At 42.9% G+C, this 21656-nt stretch overlaps 4 protein-coding genes across 6 annotated transcripts; 1 reads left to right on the top strand and 3 right to left on the bottom strand.

The window, feature by feature from the left end:
• Nucleotides 1-112: 112 nt before the first annotated feature.
• Nucleotides 113-4230, bottom strand: zgc:110269 (probable flap endonuclease 1 homolog). Its single transcript, XM_052087169.1, has 11 exons — nucleotides 4080-4230; nucleotides 3666-3732; nucleotides 3432-3534; nucleotides 3116-3170; nucleotides 2569-2630; nucleotides 2337-2473; nucleotides 2000-2060; nucleotides 1594-1725; nucleotides 1367-1512; nucleotides 1139-1283; nucleotides 113-759 (listed from the first exon to the last, which is right to left on the bottom strand). The coding sequence occupies exons 1-11, from the start codon at nucleotides 4159-4161 to the stop codon at nucleotides 703-705; spliced, it is 1047 nt and encodes a 348-aa protein (XP_051943129.1). The 5' UTR covers nucleotides 4162-4230; the 3' UTR covers nucleotides 113-702.
• A 306-nt stretch (nucleotides 4231-4536) lies between these two features.
• On the bottom strand, nucleotides 4537-8676 carry LOC127615845 (mitochondrial fission factor homolog A-like). The gene is made up of 7 exons (XM_052087168.1): nucleotides 8509-8676; nucleotides 7500-7721; nucleotides 7189-7364; nucleotides 6692-6777; nucleotides 6409-6579; nucleotides 5937-6012; nucleotides 4537-5725 (listed from the first exon to the last, which is right to left on the bottom strand). Exons 2-7 carry the CDS (start codon nucleotides 7714-7716, stop codon nucleotides 5594-5596), a joined length of 858 nt encoding a protein of 285 aa, XP_051943128.1. The 5' UTR covers nucleotides 7717-7721; nucleotides 8509-8676; the 3' UTR covers nucleotides 4537-5593.
• Nucleotides 8677-9256: 580 nt separating this feature from the next.
• stk25b (serine/threonine kinase 25b) lies at nucleotides 9257-13366 on the top strand. 2 transcript variants are annotated; one of them, XM_052087099.1, is made up of 11 exons: nucleotides 9257-9704; nucleotides 10228-10461; nucleotides 10539-10595; nucleotides 10688-10796; nucleotides 11030-11187; nucleotides 11449-11634; nucleotides 12020-12165; nucleotides 12358-12463; nucleotides 12553-12624; nucleotides 13075-13211; nucleotides 13285-13366. In XM_052087099.1, the coding sequence occupies exons 1-11, from the start codon at nucleotides 9675-9677 to the stop codon at nucleotides 13322-13324; spliced, it is 1275 nt and encodes a 424-aa protein (XP_051943059.1). In that variant the 5' UTR covers nucleotides 9257-9674; the 3' UTR covers nucleotides 13325-13366. The 2 variants fall into 2 exon arrangements, with proteins under 2 accessions (XP_051943059.1, XP_051943060.1); XM_052087100.1 differs by having other exon boundaries at nucleotides 9258-9704; nucleotides 10231-10461.
• A 268-nt stretch (nucleotides 13367-13634) lies between these two features.
• On the bottom strand, nucleotides 13635-21461 carry septin2 (septin 2). 2 transcript variants are annotated; one of them, XM_052087097.1, is made up of 13 exons: nucleotides 21293-21461; nucleotides 20270-20311; nucleotides 19446-19560; nucleotides 18636-18722; nucleotides 18426-18549; nucleotides 18071-18205; nucleotides 17827-17944; nucleotides 17308-17409; nucleotides 17047-17192; nucleotides 16771-16893; nucleotides 14818-14878; nucleotides 14529-14615; nucleotides 13635-14429 (listed from the first exon to the last, which is right to left on the bottom strand). In XM_052087097.1, the coding sequence occupies exons 2-12, from the start codon at nucleotides 20291-20293 to the stop codon at nucleotides 14538-14540; spliced, it is 1113 nt and encodes a 370-aa protein (XP_051943057.1). In that variant the 5' UTR covers nucleotides 20294-20311; nucleotides 21293-21461; the 3' UTR covers nucleotides 13635-14429; nucleotides 14529-14537. The 2 variants fall into 2 exon arrangements, with proteins under 2 accessions (XP_051943057.1, XP_051943058.1); XM_052087098.1 differs by having other exon boundaries at nucleotides 16810-16893.
• Between the last annotated feature and the right edge of the window lie 195 nt (nucleotides 21462-21656).

Raw genomic sequence — 21656 nt, 5'->3', positions numbered from 1 at the left:
AATTCAGTGAAATTGGATCATTTCCCGCAGTACATGTAATTATTTATTTCACGGTACATGAGTGATTGCGAACCACGTTACTCTAACGCATATACCAACACCAACGAAGAAATTGCTTGAACACAGTTTTAATTTGCCTGCGAGTCGTTAAACAATGTATAGGCCAACTCGATGAGTATTTTGAAAAAACATTTTTGTTGACACAGATTACAACAGCTTCATTGAACTCTTTTTGGGGGGGAATAAAATAAAATAAAACAAAAATAAAATAAATCCCCCAACATAATTCAAGTCTGTGGTCTGCGCCTTGGCACACATTAGACAACAGGTGCAAGTTGAATACCTTGAGATGAAACGTCCCCTGTTTCTTTTGGCCTTGGCAACTCTGACAGCAATCACACTGGCCTCTTTCATAGTGAGCCACTACTTGCTCTTCCCTTCTTGATGGCGAGATGATGCTGGACTTTAAAATGTACACTCTGAGGCATTTTACCACTCAGGCAAGAAAAATATAAATGTAATGGCTGCCTTGAAAGGCACAATAATAATAATAATAATTTGTTGGAAAATGTGACTTTCAAATGAGGCACAACCCTTTGTCGTGATAAAAAACAACAACAACAAAAATGGGTTTCACATGATTGTGAGAGTTCTGTAAAGGCAGACAGACGTCCAAACAACTCCGATCCACATTGGATGGCTTCATTTGAGTTTTGGTTTCTTTCGCTTGCTGTTTCCACTTTCCGCAGCTTCCACAGGCTGGAGGAGGAAAGAGCGAAGAATTGTAGGGGCAGACATATTTATACACAATTGTTCAATTTCAACTACATTGCTCTCTACTTCTAATCTATGGTAGAAGTTGCACTACTTTTTTGTCATTTAGATCTACTCTATTCACGGAAAGAATCGCTTTATACAATACTGGAAATCGCTTTGGCCTGAGCACAACAGTTTTTAGTAAGTTGACTGTATACATTTCCAACGGACTTTCCAATCTAAAAATGTTTTTTAAGTAAAACTGGTATGAATGGTCTCTTCAATCCTATATTTTCCCTGCTCTCAGATTCCTGAAACATAGCTTTTTGTTATTCATTCAATGATACATTTAAATAAGCGATAAAGTGATCTGGAAGTTCACCTGCTTCCTCTTTCGAAGAACTCTGAAAAATTCATCCATCCGAGTTTGCCTCCTTTGTCCCGCTGCCATCGCTTCCTCCCTCTGCTTTCTCGTACTCTCGCGCATCTGTCGGAATCTCTCCATGCGCCGACGGACTCGTTCTTCTCTAAGAACACAAACGCGGCCATCGAGTGACAATTCTTGAAAAGGGGAGAAAACTGTGTGTAAAATACCATGGCAGGTACATACTTGACATGACCGCACTTGCAGAAAAACCCAACCAAGGCTTCTTCGTCCGGCTCCGTCCAAATCAACTCGGGTACTTCTGCGTGTGGCGTTTCCACAAATAACTTTCGTGCGTCTTCGAATTTCCAATTATCTGGTATCGGATGGGTCTGTGGTGCATTGCGGGATCAAAATGTTAGAAATAACTCACCGGTGACGGGCGGGCGGAGGGGGGGTTGACGAGGTCGCACCTTTCTGTTGATGTGCAAAACGACATTTTCAATAGTGCGGTACTTTTGGATGAGTCTCAGAGCTCTCTTTGGACCTAAACCAGATATTTTGTCACAGTAGTCGCATCCCAGCAAGATGCACAGGTCAACAAACTAGGAAAGCAAAAGAAGCGAGGAATCATAAGCAGGGCACGGAACGCTGCGGTTTTCCTTGCCAACATGTAAAAGCATGAGGTGACTTGAATTGCACCATTTCTTTTCACGTCATTCAATCGGTGGCATATCAGAAGCACTCACGTTTTTGTACGCAACATCAAGCAAAATAACAATCATCATCATTTCTAATATTTATAAAGCGTCCACTTTTCATTTGAAAAACTCCTCAAATGGGGCGCGCACTAGTAAAAGTACCAGTGTAATCCCTTACCTCTTTGTGAGTTAGTTGGAGCTTCTCCAACAATTTAGGTAAAGAATATTCCACAATATCACTGTAAAAAAAAAAAAGATTTTAAGTACACTTTATGATATGCAAGCCATTGTGTCGTTACTGTTTCCACTTGATTTTATTGTGATCCCTACAGGGACAAAAGTACGGTAGCCAGACACACTGCTCAATTTTGTGTAAGTGACACAACAAAGAGCTGAGAATATCTTTTTTAGCTTTAGTCCAAAAATGTCCGTGACTTTCATGAAAACTGCAGAGAGCTTTGCTAACAGCAAATGGAATCTTCCTTTAAAAAGCAGCCCGTCTGTCCCCTCTGTACCTGTCTTTCTTCGCATTCAGTTGACGAATCAGAACATGCGCTCCAAACGGCAATGTGTCCATGTCCTCCGATGCCACAGATTCCGCAGCTCCCCGTCGCACCAGCCAAGCGCAAAAGGCCTCAGCATCTCCCGGAGCCTGCAACGAGCCAACGAGTAAGGGACAAGATGCTTTACGTGACAGAGTCAAGAGAAAAAATTAAAAAAAGTAAAGCGGAATGACGATGTTCGTACTTGGATCACAGGCACACCCAGAAGCTTCAGGAGATGGACACAGTCTTTTGTCTGGAGTGATGCTGGATAGAGGACAAACATGTCGCTTGAGAAGATAAAAATATATAATCAGGTTAGAGCATATCCCAGTGGCGGGCCATGCATTTGGTACCCCGGCCTTCAGTGAGAACCTATCCTTGAGATCATTATTGTGACCAATGTCAATGCTGACGTCATCTGTAATTTGATTGTTGAACGAAACACCCCCTTTGCTAATGTCGATCAAATTTCATGAGCCTATACTACAGATTCTCGAGGCCCTTGGGCAAGGTAGATTAGTTTGATATGGCAACACATAGACGCTGAAATCTGATTGGATGAAAAACATGGAACATCCACATGCACGTACTGGAAGCAGTGAAGCAAAGAGCAACGCTAAGAAATAAAGACAACAGAGCATTGGGAATTAATCAATACAATTCCATGGAACAAATATTAGAATTTAGGTTGGAACTGTAGGTCAAGTGGTACTCGGTACTCAGGTACTGGGAAAGTTGTGTTTTTGTACCTGTGCCCAAATGGTTGGGGGAGCGCCAACCGGCTGCCTCGGCTCGTTTCTGAAGCTGCAGGAAAAAAAACAACAGATTTGCATATGTCACATGCTTGCCTTGAGAAACTCGGTGGTGGTGGTGGTGGTGGGGGCATTTGTGGTGCTTTTCTTTACACTGTAGGACCTTGCATACACACCGTGTCTCTTCGGCACGTAAAATGTTTTTGTTTGATTTTTATGTTATAATTGTTACAAGAAAATTTGAAATCACAATTAACGTCCCAATAATTGTTGAGCAGTAACTTGAATGACAACACACAGCTGCATAACTTACAATAGCCAGCTTTTCTCCTGGAGGCCTTCCATCAAACACAAACACAGGTTTTATCTCGTGTTCTAGGAAGGTCAGCGTGCGAAAGAACAGACCGGTCAGTGGACTGCAGAGAGAACAGACATAAAGCACGCTTTGCCATGTACTGTATTGCTTTATATAAAACTGCATCGAGAGCACATTCTATCAGATTGTTCTTCCACAGTGTGTAAGATATTCCGTCTTCAAGGAACGTACTTGAGTGTTGGTGCTGCTGTACGGAACTGGTTCATCACAATTGATGTATCCAATGCAATTACCTTGCCTGTGGAGGAAGCAGAAACGAAACTGAATTAATTGATTACTGAACTCATACTGCTACTATATAGGGAACTATTTTGGAGTGCAGATATTGACCACTAATGAGCACACAATCACATTGATGAAATTGGACATACAGTATTTCTAAAATACAGTATTAACTGTAGCATGCCCTTTTCTAAACTTTTGGATGTCCAGCTGTTCACGTTTGAAGTACTTTTCGCAAATCACAACTCTGCAACCTTAACTCAGCGAGGGAGTTTCCAAGTTAGCTGGTGGCTAACAGCAATGACGAAAGAATACCGGGAAAAAACGACGCGGAGCGATCAAAAGTGGGCCGTGAGTGTTTACCTGTATAGTCACTGATACATTTGTGGGAAATCGCACCGGGAGCTTCCAATCGAATCAAATCTGCCAGTTTAATGATCCCCATTTTGGCACCATCCCGCCGCACCCTAACCAACCAATTTGCGATGTGACGTCACTTCTGGTAATGCCAAGATTTTTTTTTTAATGTAGTACATCATTTTATTTATGCTATATATATTAGAAGAATGATATTTGTATTCGTGTTGTGCATAATCTTGAAATGCTGCCATGATAAAGTGAGGATTTTGCCCGCTACCCAGGAAGTTCAGGACTCTCCTCCCTGTAATGCTCATTTCGAACAGTAGAGAGCAACATTGCACAAAAACAAGTCATGAAGAATTTAATAGAATCTAATAAATCGTGACTTGTGTTGCGCTTTCACAACAGTTGCAACAAAGCGCTTTACAGAACATTTAATAGCAACAAGAATACACCTAAATGGTAATTACAGCCATTTATCAAAGCGACAACTATTTACCAACAACAAATGTATTGGGATTTTACAAAAATAAACATGTTGGACATATAGTTTGAGGACATCATTTTATATATATACGCAATCTATATTAATGGATCTGCAACAATAAATATAGGCTTAAATATTTTACATCCACACTTTACAAAAACATCTCTAGATCACTCTTCCAGAAGCTACAGCTCTATGACGACTGTAAAGAGAAAAAAAATGGGGAAAATACAAGGTCAATGTTTGGAAAGCAAGTTCCAACAATTCAAGGTGTCTCAAACCTCTGAAGAGAATATTTAACATCACACCCACGAACAAGTCATGTAATTACCAAAAAGTTAAAAGGGAAAAAAATAAGAGGAAAAAAAAACACCAGCAGTACTTTAACAACACACTATTTCTTTACTGTACAATGTACATAGATGTTTGTTATTGTTAAAACACAACGAACATTCAGCATGACTCTTATGGCATCCTTATTTTATTATTTTTTCCCCTTTACATTTTGACACTTGCGAGTATTTATTTATTTATTGTAGCTCCACCCCTGGACCGGGTTCCCAAAGCATTTCTTGCCAAAGTAAAATCTCATTTTGTTTACAATTTATGGTCATGATTAGATTAAAAAGAAATAGACAGCCGTGAAATCCAGTATTTGACTGAACAGTGTAAACGACTCGCAAAGAAAAAATATCTCATGTACAATAATTCTACTGCTAATAGGTATCGCTGGGCAAAAGAGATCCAAATATTTCTACTTGGGTATATGCAACATAACCACTCTTTCCACCCTTGAAAAACAATATTAACTAGAAAACCCAAAGGAAAAGCAGCACAGGTGTTTGTACAGGATGCAGTATGTACATTTTGAAATCTGAATTTCAATCATTTCCCATAGAAGCGTGGGAGGGAATTCAGTTGATTCCAATGGTTGCCTTTGGATTTTAAAAGCGAACCCCAATGTTGTCAGTAACAAGACAATGCTTTGGCTCTGTGTGTTTTGGGGGGGGGGGGGTCCTCTCATTTTAATTTAGCGGCGGAACCAAACCCAGGTGTTGATAAGCCAGAACGCGACGGTCGCAGAATACAGGAGCACCTCTCGCTTTGAGCGTTCCTTATTTTCTTCCTCCAGCATTTGCAGACGGCGGTTAAGTTTCACAATCTGAAAAGATCACACAAATGGAAATTGGCTTTATGACTGCGATGCACTTACAAAAGGCTTGGATCCTGGGAAATTGTTTTTGTTCCCCCTGTCAAGCTTCCAGTGTATTTTCAATTCATCCTGAAAATTCACAAACTTAATCTGATGAACTTTTTGTGAATTGCGTGTATGCGGGACATGACATGTACGGCAGGAGGAAAATTGAACATACCTGTCGGCGTAACGAGGAGGCGTCCACCAAACCGGACTCGTCTGGATTCATTTCCAAGGCAAGGTCGAGGTGTGTCCTGCGCGATGACGACAAGACACAAAAGAAGGAGCAGCAAAATATCCATTGAGTAAAAACACGTTACAATTTTTTTTATGGGGCGGGGGCTGCTGCTTCATTTATTTCACTAAAGAAAGCCGTTTTGACATGAGTGTTTTAAGTGACAAGCATGATCTCAGAATGAATTCAACTCATGTCTCAAGGAACCACTCGAACAGATATCCGCCAATGCGACTACATATAGGGCAGCAAAAGAACAGGATCAGATAGTGTACTGGGAGACTCCAGCTTACCTGACTCTTCTGAGGACAACAAGGATAAAAAAAATGGATAGATGCAGTATAGGAATACATTTTTAGGAAGGAATCGAAGGGCAAATGGTAAGAAACAAACAACAACAACAACAAAAAGTCACCGGCGGTGGCTGTCATCCAGGAATTCAAGGACCTGTTGGTAGGCCCGGCGTGTGGTGGACTGGATGTAAGTCATGAAGCCGGCCGCTGTGAACAAGTTGATGTTTGCATCCTCGGGTGAACATAGAGGAGGGCACATGCAGACTGCCGGGGCAGAAGGCGAGGGTGTTACACTGCCAGAGAGTAAGTGGAGAGAAACAATAAAGAGGCGCAGAGAATTTCGACGTCATTAAGAGAATAAGAAACAGAAAACGGCAGAAGCAGTGTCAAAAACAATGTCCTCACCTTACATCACCTCTGATAATCTGACTGCTATGGCGACCAGATATGAATTCACTGGAACTGCGTTCCCTTCGTGATCGTGAATGAGCCTGTCAATGATACACAATCATGTGTTTCCCAACTTTTAGGGAGGCAAGGAACGAAAACGAGGTTAGGGTTGCATTGTGTAATAAAAACAAAAAAAGGAGCTGGGTGTCAAAATGACTACGATACCAGCATATCCTGTTTATCCTTTTCAAAATGGCAGTATGTAGTACGACGTAGGTGTATATTGAACAATACTAAGCATAATTTTAATTTCCTACAAAGGATAATTGTGTACTGTCCAAACAATAAATCAAAGAGGAAAAAGGAGACGTGTCTGGATGTGGCCCTTGGGCCTTCAGTTTGACACCTATGGACTAAATGTAGTATTTAAAAAAAAAAAAAAAGCTTTCAGTATCAAAGGTAGAAATGCGCTGTGCAAGTGGCAGCCCATTTAATATTTAGATTTGACTTACCAAGTGACTGCTGGGGTTGCTCTTGCTCATTTGCTGAGTTTCCAGTGAGTCCAGCGGCTGTTCTGACAGCGTGAGGACACGCGGTGGTGCCTTCATGTCCAGGAGCTCCATGGCAGGGATGGACTGAATCAGGTCTAAGTCTCTGGGACAAGAGAACTGTGAATCCCCATCACCGGCTGTGCAGAAGATCACAAAAAAAAGGGGGGGGATCCGTAAATGAGGAGTCACTCAGTTTACAGTGTTGCCGGCAGGATGCAACAGAGATACTGATAGTCACCGAAAGCTATCATGTAAATCCGGTGCCACCTCACCTGTTACGACAATTCTTTCAGGAACCTGCATCAGAGCTGAATGAGTGTGCAGGATTTCCTGCGGTGGCAGAGAACCTGTTTGGTTTTCCGAGGTCACCTTGAGGGTCTCCGGGATTCGCATGCGCTGGCTGATGCCCTCCGTGTACTCCAACTCATAGTGCATACGGTTCATCTCCGCCACCTCGGCAGGAGGTGAGGTGAACGATGGCTCACTCATGCAGCCTGCGGAGGAAAATGGAAATACACATTTGTACTTATATTGTACGTACACAAATTAAGACACACGGAATGGGGGGTGCTGTGTATCACACAAAGAAAGTGAGTGGGGTCAACGGCGATCTCAAAGATAACTTCATGCTCGGCTAGTGTTTTTTCTTGAACATGCTTGTTGTCCCCAACCTTTCCTCCCTCCCAAAAAGAAAATTGAGCTCTAGAAGTGTCAGTGTAACGGTAGAACAATCAAAGAAATCATCTGGCGAATTACTGCTTGTGTAAGGTTGGCCAAAGTGTCCAATTGGATTGGTGCACGTCTGAATAAATTCATATTATTTGGGCTGAGTCTCATTCTGCAGATATGATGAGCCAGATTCATTCGTTACTATTTTTACAGATTAACAACAGAGATACAAACAATATCATGAGCACTAGAGCTCAGCCCAATCAACCAAATGTTAAGATCATAGATATTAAGCATGAGGGACGATTTAAAGATCATTCGCGTTTTTCATAACACTAAAACGGAGGATAAGATGCTGACACAATGACCTCGACGTCTGAGAACGGATTTAAACGTCAACCAATCAAAATTGTACATATGAAGGTTAGTTGTGACTGTTGGCTGTTCACGCACACGCACACACAGAAAATGAGGTTATGTTTCCCCATACGTCAAGTTAAGGCAAGCGGTACGTATAACGACCGTTTTTTGGGGGACTTGCTGTGGCGGCGGATGCAAAACGTTGGCTTTATGAGCCTCTTGACTCGACTTAAAAGCACAACGACGACGTACCTTTTGTAGGTGATGCGGGAGTTTTAAATACTCATTGGCCGAAATGTAAAGCGGCTCGTTTCGAAAAGCTAAGAAGCGTATAAGCGTAACCCGGAATAGAAAGCAACTGAAACGAACGCCCTTTTTAAATGGTCGTGCGGTTGTGCTTGTTTTCGAAGCACGCGCTGCGCGGCGGGGCGGACCCAGTGGCAGGAATCAAATTCACTACCCTATTATTTACGATAAAAAATGATAGTAAAACACGAAACAGTGTCTGATATTCATTTTCTTAGGCAGCACTGATTGCATGTCATTTTTTATGTTCACCCGGAACTTGACACCTTTTTTTTCCCTCTGCCCTCGCTCTTTTGCCTTTTTACCATGTGTATGTGTAAAGTATCAATGCAATATTATTCTCACAAAATCATGACTTTTTACCACGCCAAAGTGAATCTTTTTTTTCTTGGAAAAAAATCGGCCGTTTTTATTAAAAAAAAAACATTATGAGAAAATGACAAGGGATTTTTGTCTGAAAGGGGGGGAATTTGTTATTGTATCATTTTAAATGTAATTGAAATTGGGTGTTTTTAATTACCCTGGCATTTAAGGGTATACCTGGTAGTTATTTTAAATTATTTAATTATGAAGCAGTTATTGGATAAAGCTCCCCTTTGTAGGGAGAAAGGGGTAAACTGAGTCAACTGGGGGTTCCTTGTCATATCGAATTTACATTACAATCGCCTACAATTCCCACAATTACCCCGACTTTCGCCACAAACGCGCATGCGTCCATGCGTCAGGGCCATTATTTTGTCCTCAAGCTGTTGAACAACGGGACTTCGTGAAATGAATTAAAAATACCAAACGCGGGAGGGCTAATTTTCTGTTCGCCCACCGCCACGGATATTAATGGAGTGTCTCTGTCGTTAACTCGGCGTGTCGCAGGGCTGTTGGCTCTCCGGGTGGGCTCGGAGGCCCCGAAGACGGTGCTCGGAGTGACAGCCCTGTTAAAAGAAGCAGAAGGCTGCCTCCTCTTTATCTTGTTGGCTAGCCACCTAAGCTAGCTTCCTAGACAGCGCCAAGGGGAGTCGAGGAAAAGAACAAAGTACAAAGGGAGGAAAAAGCGCACCATCTGAAAAGGACACATTGACAACCCCGGAAAGAGTGACATTCAACCTGGAGAAGAGATGGCACACCTACGAGACATGCAAAACCAGGTACTTAAAGCAACATTTATATACCGTAGTATATTCAAACACTGCAAGACGAGGTTTTCATTATTAGGTGGGTGGTCGCGGGATGACGAAACATGTCCAGTATTATTCCATTGTTTCCTGTTGAGCAAATGCACACATTTTACACTCGAAAATATCTCACTGCACACCACCCAAAACAAATATCACAAAAAGTGGATACACAGGTCAATTGTATCTTCTGCCACCTAGTGGAAGAGCATTTTATTGTTCTGTCTGTCTCGATAAATCGCTGGCAGAGATAGATGAACAAAGTGTGTTATTTGTCCTATATAAATTATAATATTCAGACCATTTTTTAAAATGCTGCTGCACAGATGATGTAAATCAGACCTCTTTAGATTTGTGTTAATGCTTCTCACCAAGCGACGCCCATAGTGACTTTTATTAACATAGTTGCCACGGTATTCGACCTATACGATTAACCTTGCGCACACATACGGGTTAAACGGACATGTAAAATGTAATTTGTATGATGTCACTGGAGCAGAATTCCCGGTTGGATCCTGAGGAGTACTTCACCAAGCAAGAGCGCATTGGCAAGGGATCCTTTGGGGAGGTCTACAAAGGCATCAACGACCGCACTAAGGAGGTGGTGGCCATTAAAATCATCGACTTAGAGGAGGCGGAGGACGAGATTGAAGACATTCAGCAGGAAATCACAGTACTGAGCCAGTGTGATAGTCCCTTTGTGACCAAGTATTATGGCTCGTACCTCAAGGTGAGATGATCATTCAAAACCGTGTCTCCCCCCACGCGAATGCTTTGACACGTCTTGTCTTTGTTTTGCCCAACCAGGGAACCAAGCTGTGGATTATCATGGAGTATTTAGGTGGAGGATCTGCCCTGGATCTGGTAATGTCACGTCCGATTGTCGCACACCTTTCACAAATGCAGAAGAAAAAAAAAATCTTACCTATGAGCAAACCTGTTTTGCTCCTAAACAGCTGCGTCCAGGACCTCTTGAAGAGACATACATTGCCACGATATTGCGGGAAATCCTCAAGGGGCTGGAGTATTTGCACTCTGAAAGGAAAATTCACAGAGACATTAAAGGTTAGGAAAAAAATGTCATACTTTGAAGGCCCATTTATCGCAGGGATACGAAATCCCCACACTTTCTATGCGTGAAAATCCGATTTTCAAACACTTTCATCCCCCCCTAACTGTGTTGAAACACAATAAAATGTATTGAGACACAATGACTGAACGCGTTGCATTTGAAGACAGAAAAATGTACAGTGGTGCCTCGATCTGCTTGGAACTATTTCTCTCTGTACTTTCTCCAGCTGCCAACGTGCTGCTGTCTGAGCAGGGCGAAGTGAAGCTGGCCGATTTCGGAGTGGCGGGACAGTTGACTGACACTCAGATTAAGAGGAACACGTTTGTGGGCACACCTTTCTGGATGGCGCCTGAGGTCATCAAGCAGTCGGCGTACGACTTCAAGGTCAGGCTGCCGCTGCGACGGATGGACATGTGAACACTGTTTGGGGTTTTTTTTCACCATCGGATCGGTTTCACCGAGAGCACAAATGGAAACAGCATAGAGAGGAAAGTCGTGAAAATCTCAGCTGTAGTTATTAGTCTGAGTCCTGTGCTCATTTCTTTTCAACGAGCAGGTCGCACCTAACGTTTTATATCTGCAGCGCGTGTCTTTAATCCTTCTGCATCACTAACTGATTCCTTTGTGCCTTTGCGTTTTTGTCAGGCTGACATTTGGTCACTTGGAATCACAGCCATTGAACTGGCTAAAGGCGAACCACCCAACTCGGATTTACACCCCATGAGGGTCCTCTTCCTTATTCCCAAAAACACTCCCCCCACCTTGGAAGGCGCCTACAGCAAGCCCTTTAAAGAGTTTGTGGAGGCTTGTCTCAATAAAGACCCCCGTTTTGTGAGTAACAATTTTTTTTTTTAATTGATGCACTTGCATTTTTTTTTCTAACCAACGTAGGGCCAAATTCCATATGGTTGGTTGGTTCAGATCCTTGCACAGGCTCCGCCCGTGTTCATTATGATTCATTACAAAATTTGAAGTCACGTCGAGAGTTCTCAGTGGTCGGTTTCCATTTGTGGTGGCTTCGGTGTCGTTTTCAGTGGTGAGTAGAGAAGCCAAAAATGTGACGCGATCGATTCGCTCTGACAAACGAATACAGAAATATTGTGCAAGCAATAATAGAAAGTAGCGAGCAGATAAGAGCTCAGTTCCACACGGTTAGCTCGCCGTAGGTTTCTTTATTTTTAGACTCGTCTGTTTCTTGGCCTTGTGTCTGCCTTAGCGGCCGACAGCCAAAGAGCTGCTGAAGCACAAGTTCATCACACGGTACACCAAGAAGACGGCCTACCTGACTGAACTGATCGACCGCTACCGCCGCTGGAGGTCCGAAGGTCACGGGGAGGAGTCCAGCTCGGACGACTCTGATATGTGAGTCTTTGCCGTGCGCTACGGTGCACTCTAACTTAACCCACTGATTGGAGACACAATAATTAGCCCGCGTCAGCCTGAGGCTGTGGACAGAGTTCTTAACAAAATCAGTTAATAGGGGCATTTTGTGTGTGTTGCGTTTTTTTTTTTTAGTTTGCAGTAAATTGAGGTCATTTTCATTTGTTTCTGCAGGGACGCTGATGGTGATGTGGATTCGTGCCCCATGTGGACCTTCCCCACAGTCAGACCAAACTCTTTGAATAAGTTACAGAAGGGCTACGCACATACTGACTCAGAGGCAAGAGATGCACACACACCAATTAAATGAACACACAAATCTGTGTTGAGAAATATTTTTTTTCTTGATTGACATTCATCTCTTTCCAGTCAGGAGATTCTGTGAAAAGGCAACCCAAGTCGCAGTGCTTGTCAGCCTTGGTCACGCCTATTTTCAGAGAGGTACGTCATCGCAGAGTTCACGACTTTGTGGGACCCGTATCGGGGAGAATTTTAACAAGTGAATTTCAAGTCTGCGCTGGTCTGATCACCATGAATTTAGTCTCACGGGCAGAAGATCAAATTGGTGAGCATCTCCCGGGAGAGACTGAAGCACAATGAGTGAAATATGGACTTTTATATCCAAATTTTAAAAATGAAATTGGGATGACTCCTTTGCTCTGATTGGGCAATCATTACATGGGCTGATCTCTAATCGTGTTATAGAACTGACCATGATCAACAAAATGATAGTATTTTTGTGACGCTAAAATGGATAGTACTCTTCAATTTATATCAATGATTTGACATACAATAGAGTTGAGATTGGATTGTAACCTCGGTTGAAGGCTTCACTGCACCTGAGATGTCGACTCTTTCTTTCCCGATCCCATCCACTCACTCCGCCCTCAGCTGAAGGAGAAGCGGCGAGCGAGCGGCGGCGGAGTCGGCGCCATAGAGGAGCTGGAGAATGCCTTCAACCTGGCAGAAGAATCCTGTCCAGGCATCTCCGACCGCCTCGTCACACATATGATGGAGAGAGTGTGCAGGTAGAGAGCGTCAACATGCGGGATCTCATAAGAACCTCTTGTGTTCTAACATGCCTGCGCTGTCTTCCCTCAGATTTTCTTTAAACGGAAACACCACACCATCTTCGCGATGAAAACACAACATGAATGTTTAACCCTCCCCCCAACCCAACAAATCAGACAAGGACCTCAGCAGCCCCTACCCAACCCACCTCTCTTCTGCTTTTACAACCTGCCCAGTCCTCATCCCCTCCCTCCACAGAGCTCTTTTACGTAGTTAATAAATATTTTTACAGTTTTTTCTTTGAGAGCGAAGAGTATTTAAGACAAAAAAAAGCCATGGAAGTTAGCACGTTGGGTATACCTGTTAGACTGAAACGTAATAAATTGAATGAAAACAAATGACTTCTTCTTTTCCAACAGGAACACGAAATCCCAAACACATTTGAGAATAAAACTTTTATTACAACATTGTACATCAAGAACCATATTTGGTGCATTAATAGTGGCTAAAAACAGCTCAAAGAGGAATGTTGGAGATCACAGTTTGGCTGGTGAGGGAAGAATGGGCATGAATGACAGATCACCTTGAACGTGAAAAGTTTTCGCCTTGAATTTGAACAATGTCCTTCATTTCTAAACTTGTAACCGTTTGTCCAACTCAAAATGACTTCGGCCACTCCTTCCATGCCAACTTCACAGAAAAGACAACTTCAAATGTATGGAGGTAACATAGCATGGATGAGGGTAACAACATCAGTAACAGTTCATGGCACACTTTTTTTTTAACTTGGGGTAAACAAAGTACCGGTACTTCTTCACCCTCACAAAAAAATATTCAGACAATTACATGTGTTTCTGGCTCTGAAGCTCTTTCAAAGAGAAAATATGAGCAGGATCTTAACATTTAGGTACAAACACACTGGAAGAATTTAGCCACCCTATGTCAAATTTGTCAATGGAAAAAAAATGAACGGGTAAGAGATGGTTTTTGTGAAACTGTAGATGCCACTTAAAATTCAAGGGTCGTTTGATGATGACTGGCAAATGTGAAGGGTTAAGAGTGTATGGATAAAACTGAGGATATATACTTATTCATTTTAACACTGAATATATTTTACTATATTTATCAGCAAACCTGATCCCAAGTGGGAATGAATGAACAAGAAGCACATGGCTGCTGTCCTCAAGCTGTCCTCCTTTGTCTCCCATCAAAGTCAAATTGATGCCACAAGTAACCTTCAATACAAAATTGAAAAACCACCCAAAAATCAACACTTCTGTACGGAGTCCCAACCATGACATGGGCGAGGGGAATTTAACTGTGATCTCACTCACTTCATCTTTTCAAACGTCTCCCTCTCCATCACCCTGCTTCTGCATCTGGGCCTGCATCTTGGCGATCATCTCCTGCATTCGTCTCAACTGGAAGACATGCAACATTATACAGACAAACAAGGATATTGGAATTCACGTCCGATCACGTGGTTTTAAGCTGATGGCCAACTACGGATTTGCTAATTTTATGCTATCTAAACCCATGGAGACTTTAAGTATGAAAACCAACAACTGAAAATTGAACATGTCTGAGATTGACCAATACACAGTTTGAGTTGGCACCACCCACCTCCGCCTCCTTCTCTTGCAAAATCATATCCTTGTCCATTTCCTCCGGTTCGGGACCCTTTCTGCAGCAGTCACACAGCAGGACATCATTACTGAAATGTTACTTGGTTTCTTTTCTTCTATTGTGTAACTACTCACAAATCGATAGCGTTACTCGGCTTCTGGGTGAAATCTCAGGAAGAACCTCAAATCGAACTTTGATATTTTTTAACTTTGCTAAACTTCTCTTGCGGGTCTAAAATCTTCAACATTTCAGTATTTCAGTCGAGAGTCTACATGCCCTGTTCAAACCCTGGGCGGAAGCTAGAGAGGGGGGGGGGCTATAATTTAACTTCCACAGTCAAAAACGATTTTTCAACCAGGCTGTGCAGGTTACAACTCCCAGTCATGATCGAAAAAGTTTTGAAATGATTTATCTTAGTCTATTTTTCAATATTGCGAAAACCTGGCACTTGAACGGGGGTTAGGGGGGAGGGGTAGACTTCTGTCCACTGTGACAGCAGCGGCGACTGATCTTCGACTGTCAGACATGGGTGGAGCAACTGAGAGACATACAAGTGGACATTCCTTCATTCTGAAATTTCATCCAAAAGCCTTTCTTCTTCATTTTGTGATCATGTGAATAAACCCCCCCAAAAAGGGGGGGGGTTATAATCCAATAGTGTCAAGTTTTTAGTGGAAGTGATGTGCATTGGTTAGGAAATTTGATTCTGTGTGAGATTTATATGGCAGGAGTGCAGCGATTTACGAGGCAAACATGAGAAAAGCCACATTGAGAAAATTGGAAAAAGGGGGTTAGTCAAGTTGTCTGCGATAGGAAAGTGAGCGTCTATCTACAAAAAAGATGAAAGCAGTGAGGTTGGAAGAAAGGCAGTGGGGAGGTGTGAAAGTCAGAGGGGTGGTGGGGGAACAGCAAGACCACCCCCACTTGGAAGATAAACTGGACAAAAACAGTACCTCCAATATTCGACTCACGGCATTGGACAAATCAAGAGCAGAAGGCCGCCATAGCGCAGATGGCGAAGGCCAATAAAATCAGTCCGTCATCCTGGATTGGCTTTCGAGCGGACAACTGAAAACAACTTTTGGGGGCTATTTTGAGGAGGAGGATTTGTTAAAAAGAACACCGTGGCAATCCTGCACAAATCCGTGCGCTTTTGACAAAGCAGCAACTAACCACAGACACCAAGGATGGCCCCCAAAAAATTGTCCCAAACTAGCCATCTATATCTGAATACAATTTTAAATGGATTAATCTACCATTTTTATTTTTTGGTAAAATGTTTAGAAATTGTCATAAAAGAATCCATTCTGATTTTTATTGATTTAAATTAGACAATTGTGTCAAAAACTAACTGGAAAATAATATTTATTTTGTATTTTATGTAGAATTGCTCATTTATATATTTAAAAGCAATTCATTTTTTAAAATTTGACATACATTTCATTTTAATTGTAATAAATTACCCAAATATTTGTAAACCCCAAAAACAGCAATTTCACCACGTCAAATGTCAATTAATTTTAAAATGTGAAACCTATTTGCTAAATGCTTAATTTTGTTAACATTTCCTCCTTATTTACAATCAATTGAAGAAGATAAAATACTGTTGAGTAAAAGCCCAGCCCAGATGTCGCGTGACGCCCACTCTCAATGGGTCAGCTGTTGGACTTCCTCCTTGCCAACGCGGCCGACATGTAAAACGACGAGTTAGAACTACAACTGACACTACAGGAAATACCAGGAAGGTTAAGAAGTATTTTATACATAAATAGAAACCGACAGTTCTTCAAAATTTGTGTCTATGTGTGGAGCCAAATGTCAATTTCGTGGGTGTGTTTTATGATATCGCAATGCAAATATAACAGTGTTTTGTTTGTTTTTTTCTGAAGCTGGAGGGTGGGGGGTTTTGGGGGGTGCAGTGAAGCAAGCGGACAGACAGGTCGTACGTACGCAGGGGAAAGAGGCAGAACGTAACCATGGGAGGACAACCTGCCGCTGCGCTTCAGGCGATCCGAGCGGAAGTTCTCGTAGTGCAGGTCCTGGGTCACTTCCTGTAGATCCTGCATGTGGGTTCTGCAGAGTTGGGGAAAATGCTGACATACGGGCACATCTCAACTAATTAGGACGGATTGAAAAACATTTGGGACAGCCTTTTGAGCGTCCCCGCTTTTGTTCTCGCAATCGGGCACGTTTTAAAGAGGATTTGTGAGAGGCGGCCGCGCTCACATCAGCATCGTGCGCAGCTTGAGGAAGTCGTTGTGCTCGGGGTTCTCCACCTCCACCACTCCCCAGGGGTACAGGCGGCCCCGCACCTTCTTCCCCTTGGCCTCAATCTGCTGGTTGGAGCCCACCACCGCAAAAGGGATGCTAGCCTGGGAAAGAGCGCCCACTCGTATCAGGGCACGTGGCGGCTAAAGAACACACTCCCCGATGCTTTTGTTTATGACACACACGTTCATCGGGATCATCGCCGAAACCCCGGCTTACCTTGAGGATCCTGGTTTGCTCTTTAAAGTCTTCATCCTCATCCGACTCGGCGTCGGGCAGGTGGTAAATCTTGATGCCGTGTTCATCAATTTCATCAAGGATCTGATCAAAGTCATGCATAAAAGATGAGGATTGAGCGATTTGTCGCAGCATTTGAGGACGGGTGCAGTTCCTGGTCCTCAGGTTCAATAAAGTGGCTTTTCTGAAAATTGCGCCGATTTGAGTTGGCACCGAGACAAACTTACAGAAGTCGAGTAATTCTCCGCTACAACCGAGTACACCCATCACGGACCCGCAATACCACAACATTTTATGTGGCCCACTAAAGCAAATACGTTTGTCAATAAAACGATTTTCTACTTTCATTTTGGTCGGGAATCTGTCCCAAAATCTGAATCATGGGCTGCGGTGAGGAAGGCAACTGCAGAGATGAACAAAATGATCGGGTGAGATGCCCGAAGACTCAAGCACATGATCGTGGGAACGGGCAAGCGTAACGATGAATAGTGCGGAACTCACTCTGCGCTTGAGCCTCTCTCTCTCTCTGAGGGTGAGCGTGTCCGCCTTGGCGATGACAGGAACCACATTGACCTTATTGTGGATGGCCTTCATGAACTGAACGTCCAGGGGTTTCAAGCTGGGAGGAGCAGGAAACAAGCGGGCGTGTCAGTAAAAAGAGTACAGAATATATAGCGATGAACGCTGTTCTGTTAAGCAAAATGGGGGGGGGGGGGGGGATGGGGGGGTTGCCGGCCGGACTCACCCGTGGCCGAGCGGAGAGATGAAATAGAAGCAGCAGTGAACTCTGTTGTCGACGATGTGGCGGCGATTTAGACCGCTCTCATCGTGGAGGTAGCGTTCGAATTGATCGTCAATGTAGCTGATGATGGTGCTGAAACTGGTCCAAGAAAAAAAAAAAAGTTACATTTCCTGCTCCCGTAGTAGCTGCCTGTGAATTCCTGAAGTGTAGGATGAACTCAAAATGCACGACAGCCTTGACAAGTTCACTTCGTTTCATCTTTCATCTCATGTCCAACTGTTCATTCTTCTCAAAAAAATCACAATTTGTGACATTTCGGGTGCGACCGCCCTGAAGTTGTGCAAGCCGAATTTCATACCAGTCCTGGCTATTGATGGCGTCTCCATATCCCGGAGTGTCGACCACAGTGAGACGCAACTTTACGCCCCGCTCCTCGATTTCCACAGTGGATGCCTCGATCTGAACCGTCCTCTCGATTTTCTCTGTTTAGAGAAGGACGGGAAGGCGACCGCATGAAGCTCAGCAACATGACAAAGTGTGTGTGTGTGTGTCCGTGCTGGCGTTCTACCTGCTGCCCCCGGGATGATCCTCTCGGGATAGAGGTCAGTCAGGAACAGACTGTTGATCAGGGTGGATTTCCCAAGTCCAGATTCACCTTTTGCCACAAACAAAATTAAATACCCACACAAACAGCTAAGTCATCCCTGGACTTGGTGCAAACCAGTTGTGCAGATAGTAACAACAACAAAAAATACATTTGAGGACACCTATTGACATGATGCCAAAATTGACTTCACCGTTTCTTTGCGTGCGCTATCGGATGATTAATCCCGCTATACTTGAAGCTGCTATACGAATCAGTTTGAGGGAAATAAAGGACTAGCAATAATGACAGCAATGTATTGTTTAGCATTGAATAAATCAAGTGCACGCTAACAAAGGGCGCCCTCATTCGATGTGGAAGCTTATATGAGCGATTGCACTAAATTGGTGCCATTGGCTTTGTTCACTGTCTGTCACAATCGCTGCAGGCACACAAGCCACATTCCACTCCGGGTTTATTTTAAAGGGGGAAAAAAAAGGATGAGCAGTGTGCCGAGAGCTTCCACCCTCCCCCTTTCTCAAGAGAAGGTGGGGGTAAGTCACAGCCCTCCCATCAGGAGTTTACACTGTTGCAGACTGCAGCTGAACAACTACACTGATATGCCACGTCCAATGCGCACACGTTACACTTATGCATTAAGAAAAGCTCAACACAGCAGCGTTTTGCGGTGAAGTATTTTTTTCCAGAAATAAAATAATCCCATGTCAAATGAATGAAAGTAAATACAATTGAGCGCAAAATCTGAACATTATGAAGACAGGGTCAGAAACCTACCGACAACCATAAGCGTGAACTCAAAGCCCTTTTTGACGGACTTGCGATGAACCTGATTGGGCAGGTTGGCGAATCCCACATACCCTGGTGTCTCAGGGTTAGTGAACTGGCCTTGCTGTAGAAAGAAAAACCAATATACAAGCAACAAAGAAGCTTAATTGGTGATTTTTGAGATATGAGGTAGTTGTTACTGGCTAAATCTCTGTTAATGAGTGGCAAAAGATGAATGCTTGCACACTACTACCACAAGACCTCGTTTCAGCGCTTTGCCCAAAAAGTCGTCACAACACTAAATATTGATGTCATTCATCTAGGACTTGCTTGACTAAAACTAACAAAAGATAAGCGACAACTATGCCAAACAACTTCAACCATCTTCATTTCGGTCAGTCAATAGGCTATATATTTTTTTCTAGACGTGCATATTTTATCCATTCATTTATATTGCATCTCGAAAAGTTCAGTGCTAAAGAAGTGCAGTTCATGCCCCCCCCCCACAGACAATTCGAAGTGATTAAGATATTGATAGACCTGTTAACATTATTGTTGCAACCTGACTTTGGTAGAATTTTGTCAAGTTGTCATCGTGAATGCTTAAGAGACTGCAAGTCAAAGTTGACAACGGAAACACACACGCAAATACACACGCTTGACTTGTGACTTGCTTGAAATTTAGCTGAGTTTTGACTTTTGCCACAGTAATTTGGGACTTGCTTGAAACTTGAAGGTAAGATTTGAGACTTATGGACTTCCTCAAACCTCGGCATTATAAGCAATCACAAAATGAATGCACATAAAGGTGTGAAGTATGTCTTGTGACTTACCTTAATTTTGTCACCGTGCGACATGATTTTTCCTCACTGCTCCTGGAAGGACAGACAACACGTTTCATCGCCTCCCCCCCAAAAAACTTCAATGCCTTTGCAAATCCTTTTTGTAATGGCAATTGTAGTGCTAAATTCTCATGCCTGAATGCTTCCAACCCTTGGTAGCGTGAGAGACAGGAAGTCTGGTTTGCTTTGTGTGAGAGCTCAAATGTCACCCGACACAAAAAAAACATGATCTGCTTCGTTTCCTGTGTGAGCTACATTACAGCTTGTGTTATGCTTTGTCGGCTATTATTACGCGCTGTCAAAGTAGTTTCACGTCGAATTTCGCAGTTTCGGTCTAAACATTGACGAATAACTCTTCTGGCATTCAATACATGTAAAGGCGACACGTTTGGTGTTGGTAAACTCGATGGAATAGTATGACAAGAAAACAATGTTTCTACTCTTAAGGTTGTACTCTAGACGGTGACTCCCGCACCAAACGCTGACTGTTTTTCGACTGTACTTCAAAGCTTATTAAGGGACAAATAAAGGATAAAGGAGATCTTAAAAGTCATACAGGAAAGCCAGCAAAGTCATTATTAGACCAAACAATTGATAGCTCCAGACTTCAACAACTGCATTTAACAGTACATAGGGTACACGTAATTTAACAATCGTTTTCAAGTGCGGAAATTTGCACCATTTGTAATGATAGCGTCGAATACCGTAGACGCTAACTTTATAACGGTAAATGCTCAAGTGGGTGTGGAACGTGGCTGATGGGTGACGGCCGCGAAAAAATAAAACATTTGAATCCTGGTCTCATCCCCAAAAGCTGATGGAGAGCTGAAAATCAATGCGGTTAACTTAGCATTCGTAGCATTATGGATAAATTTCTCATTAAATAGCTGATTAGCTACTCGTGTGTTTAACTCACGATGCTAATTTTAGCCAACTAGCTACAGCGAGCCGAGTCAAGTTTTATGTGAATAATTTTCTAAAATGTGATGAGCTTATTTAAAGATTAAACATTACCTTAAGCGTCCACTAGGAAATTGATTACGGAAAAATTAGAGAGGAGCAAGAAGCAACGATGGAGAAGAACGGTTTAGCTTGGCGGACACCTCAAATTCTTCAGATTCCGGTGCACACGGCTTCCTTCAAGCAAACATACCGACGGACCACAATGCACCGCGCGACCGAGGCGGAGAAAGCATTGGATACGTACGTCGACGTCACCGCCATATCAAATGTGGAAAAGTCAAGGGGGGCTTATTTATTGAAGCCCATTCCTGCCCATAAAAAAGAAACAAAGAATCATATCTTTTTTTTTACTGTCAGAGGTCCATTTCTGGCACTGATTTTATTTAGCAGCCAACGACCATAACAATAACAACAA

This window comes from Hippocampus zosterae, chromosome 15 (assembly GCF_025434085.1).
Source record: "Hippocampus zosterae strain Florida chromosome 15, ASM2543408v3, whole genome shotgun sequence".
NCBI lineage: Eukaryota > Metazoa > Chordata > Actinopteri > Syngnathiformes > Syngnathidae > Hippocampus > Hippocampus zosterae.
Note: the sequence above shows the minus strand (reverse complement) of the source record. Positions and strands in the feature narration are given on the sequence as shown.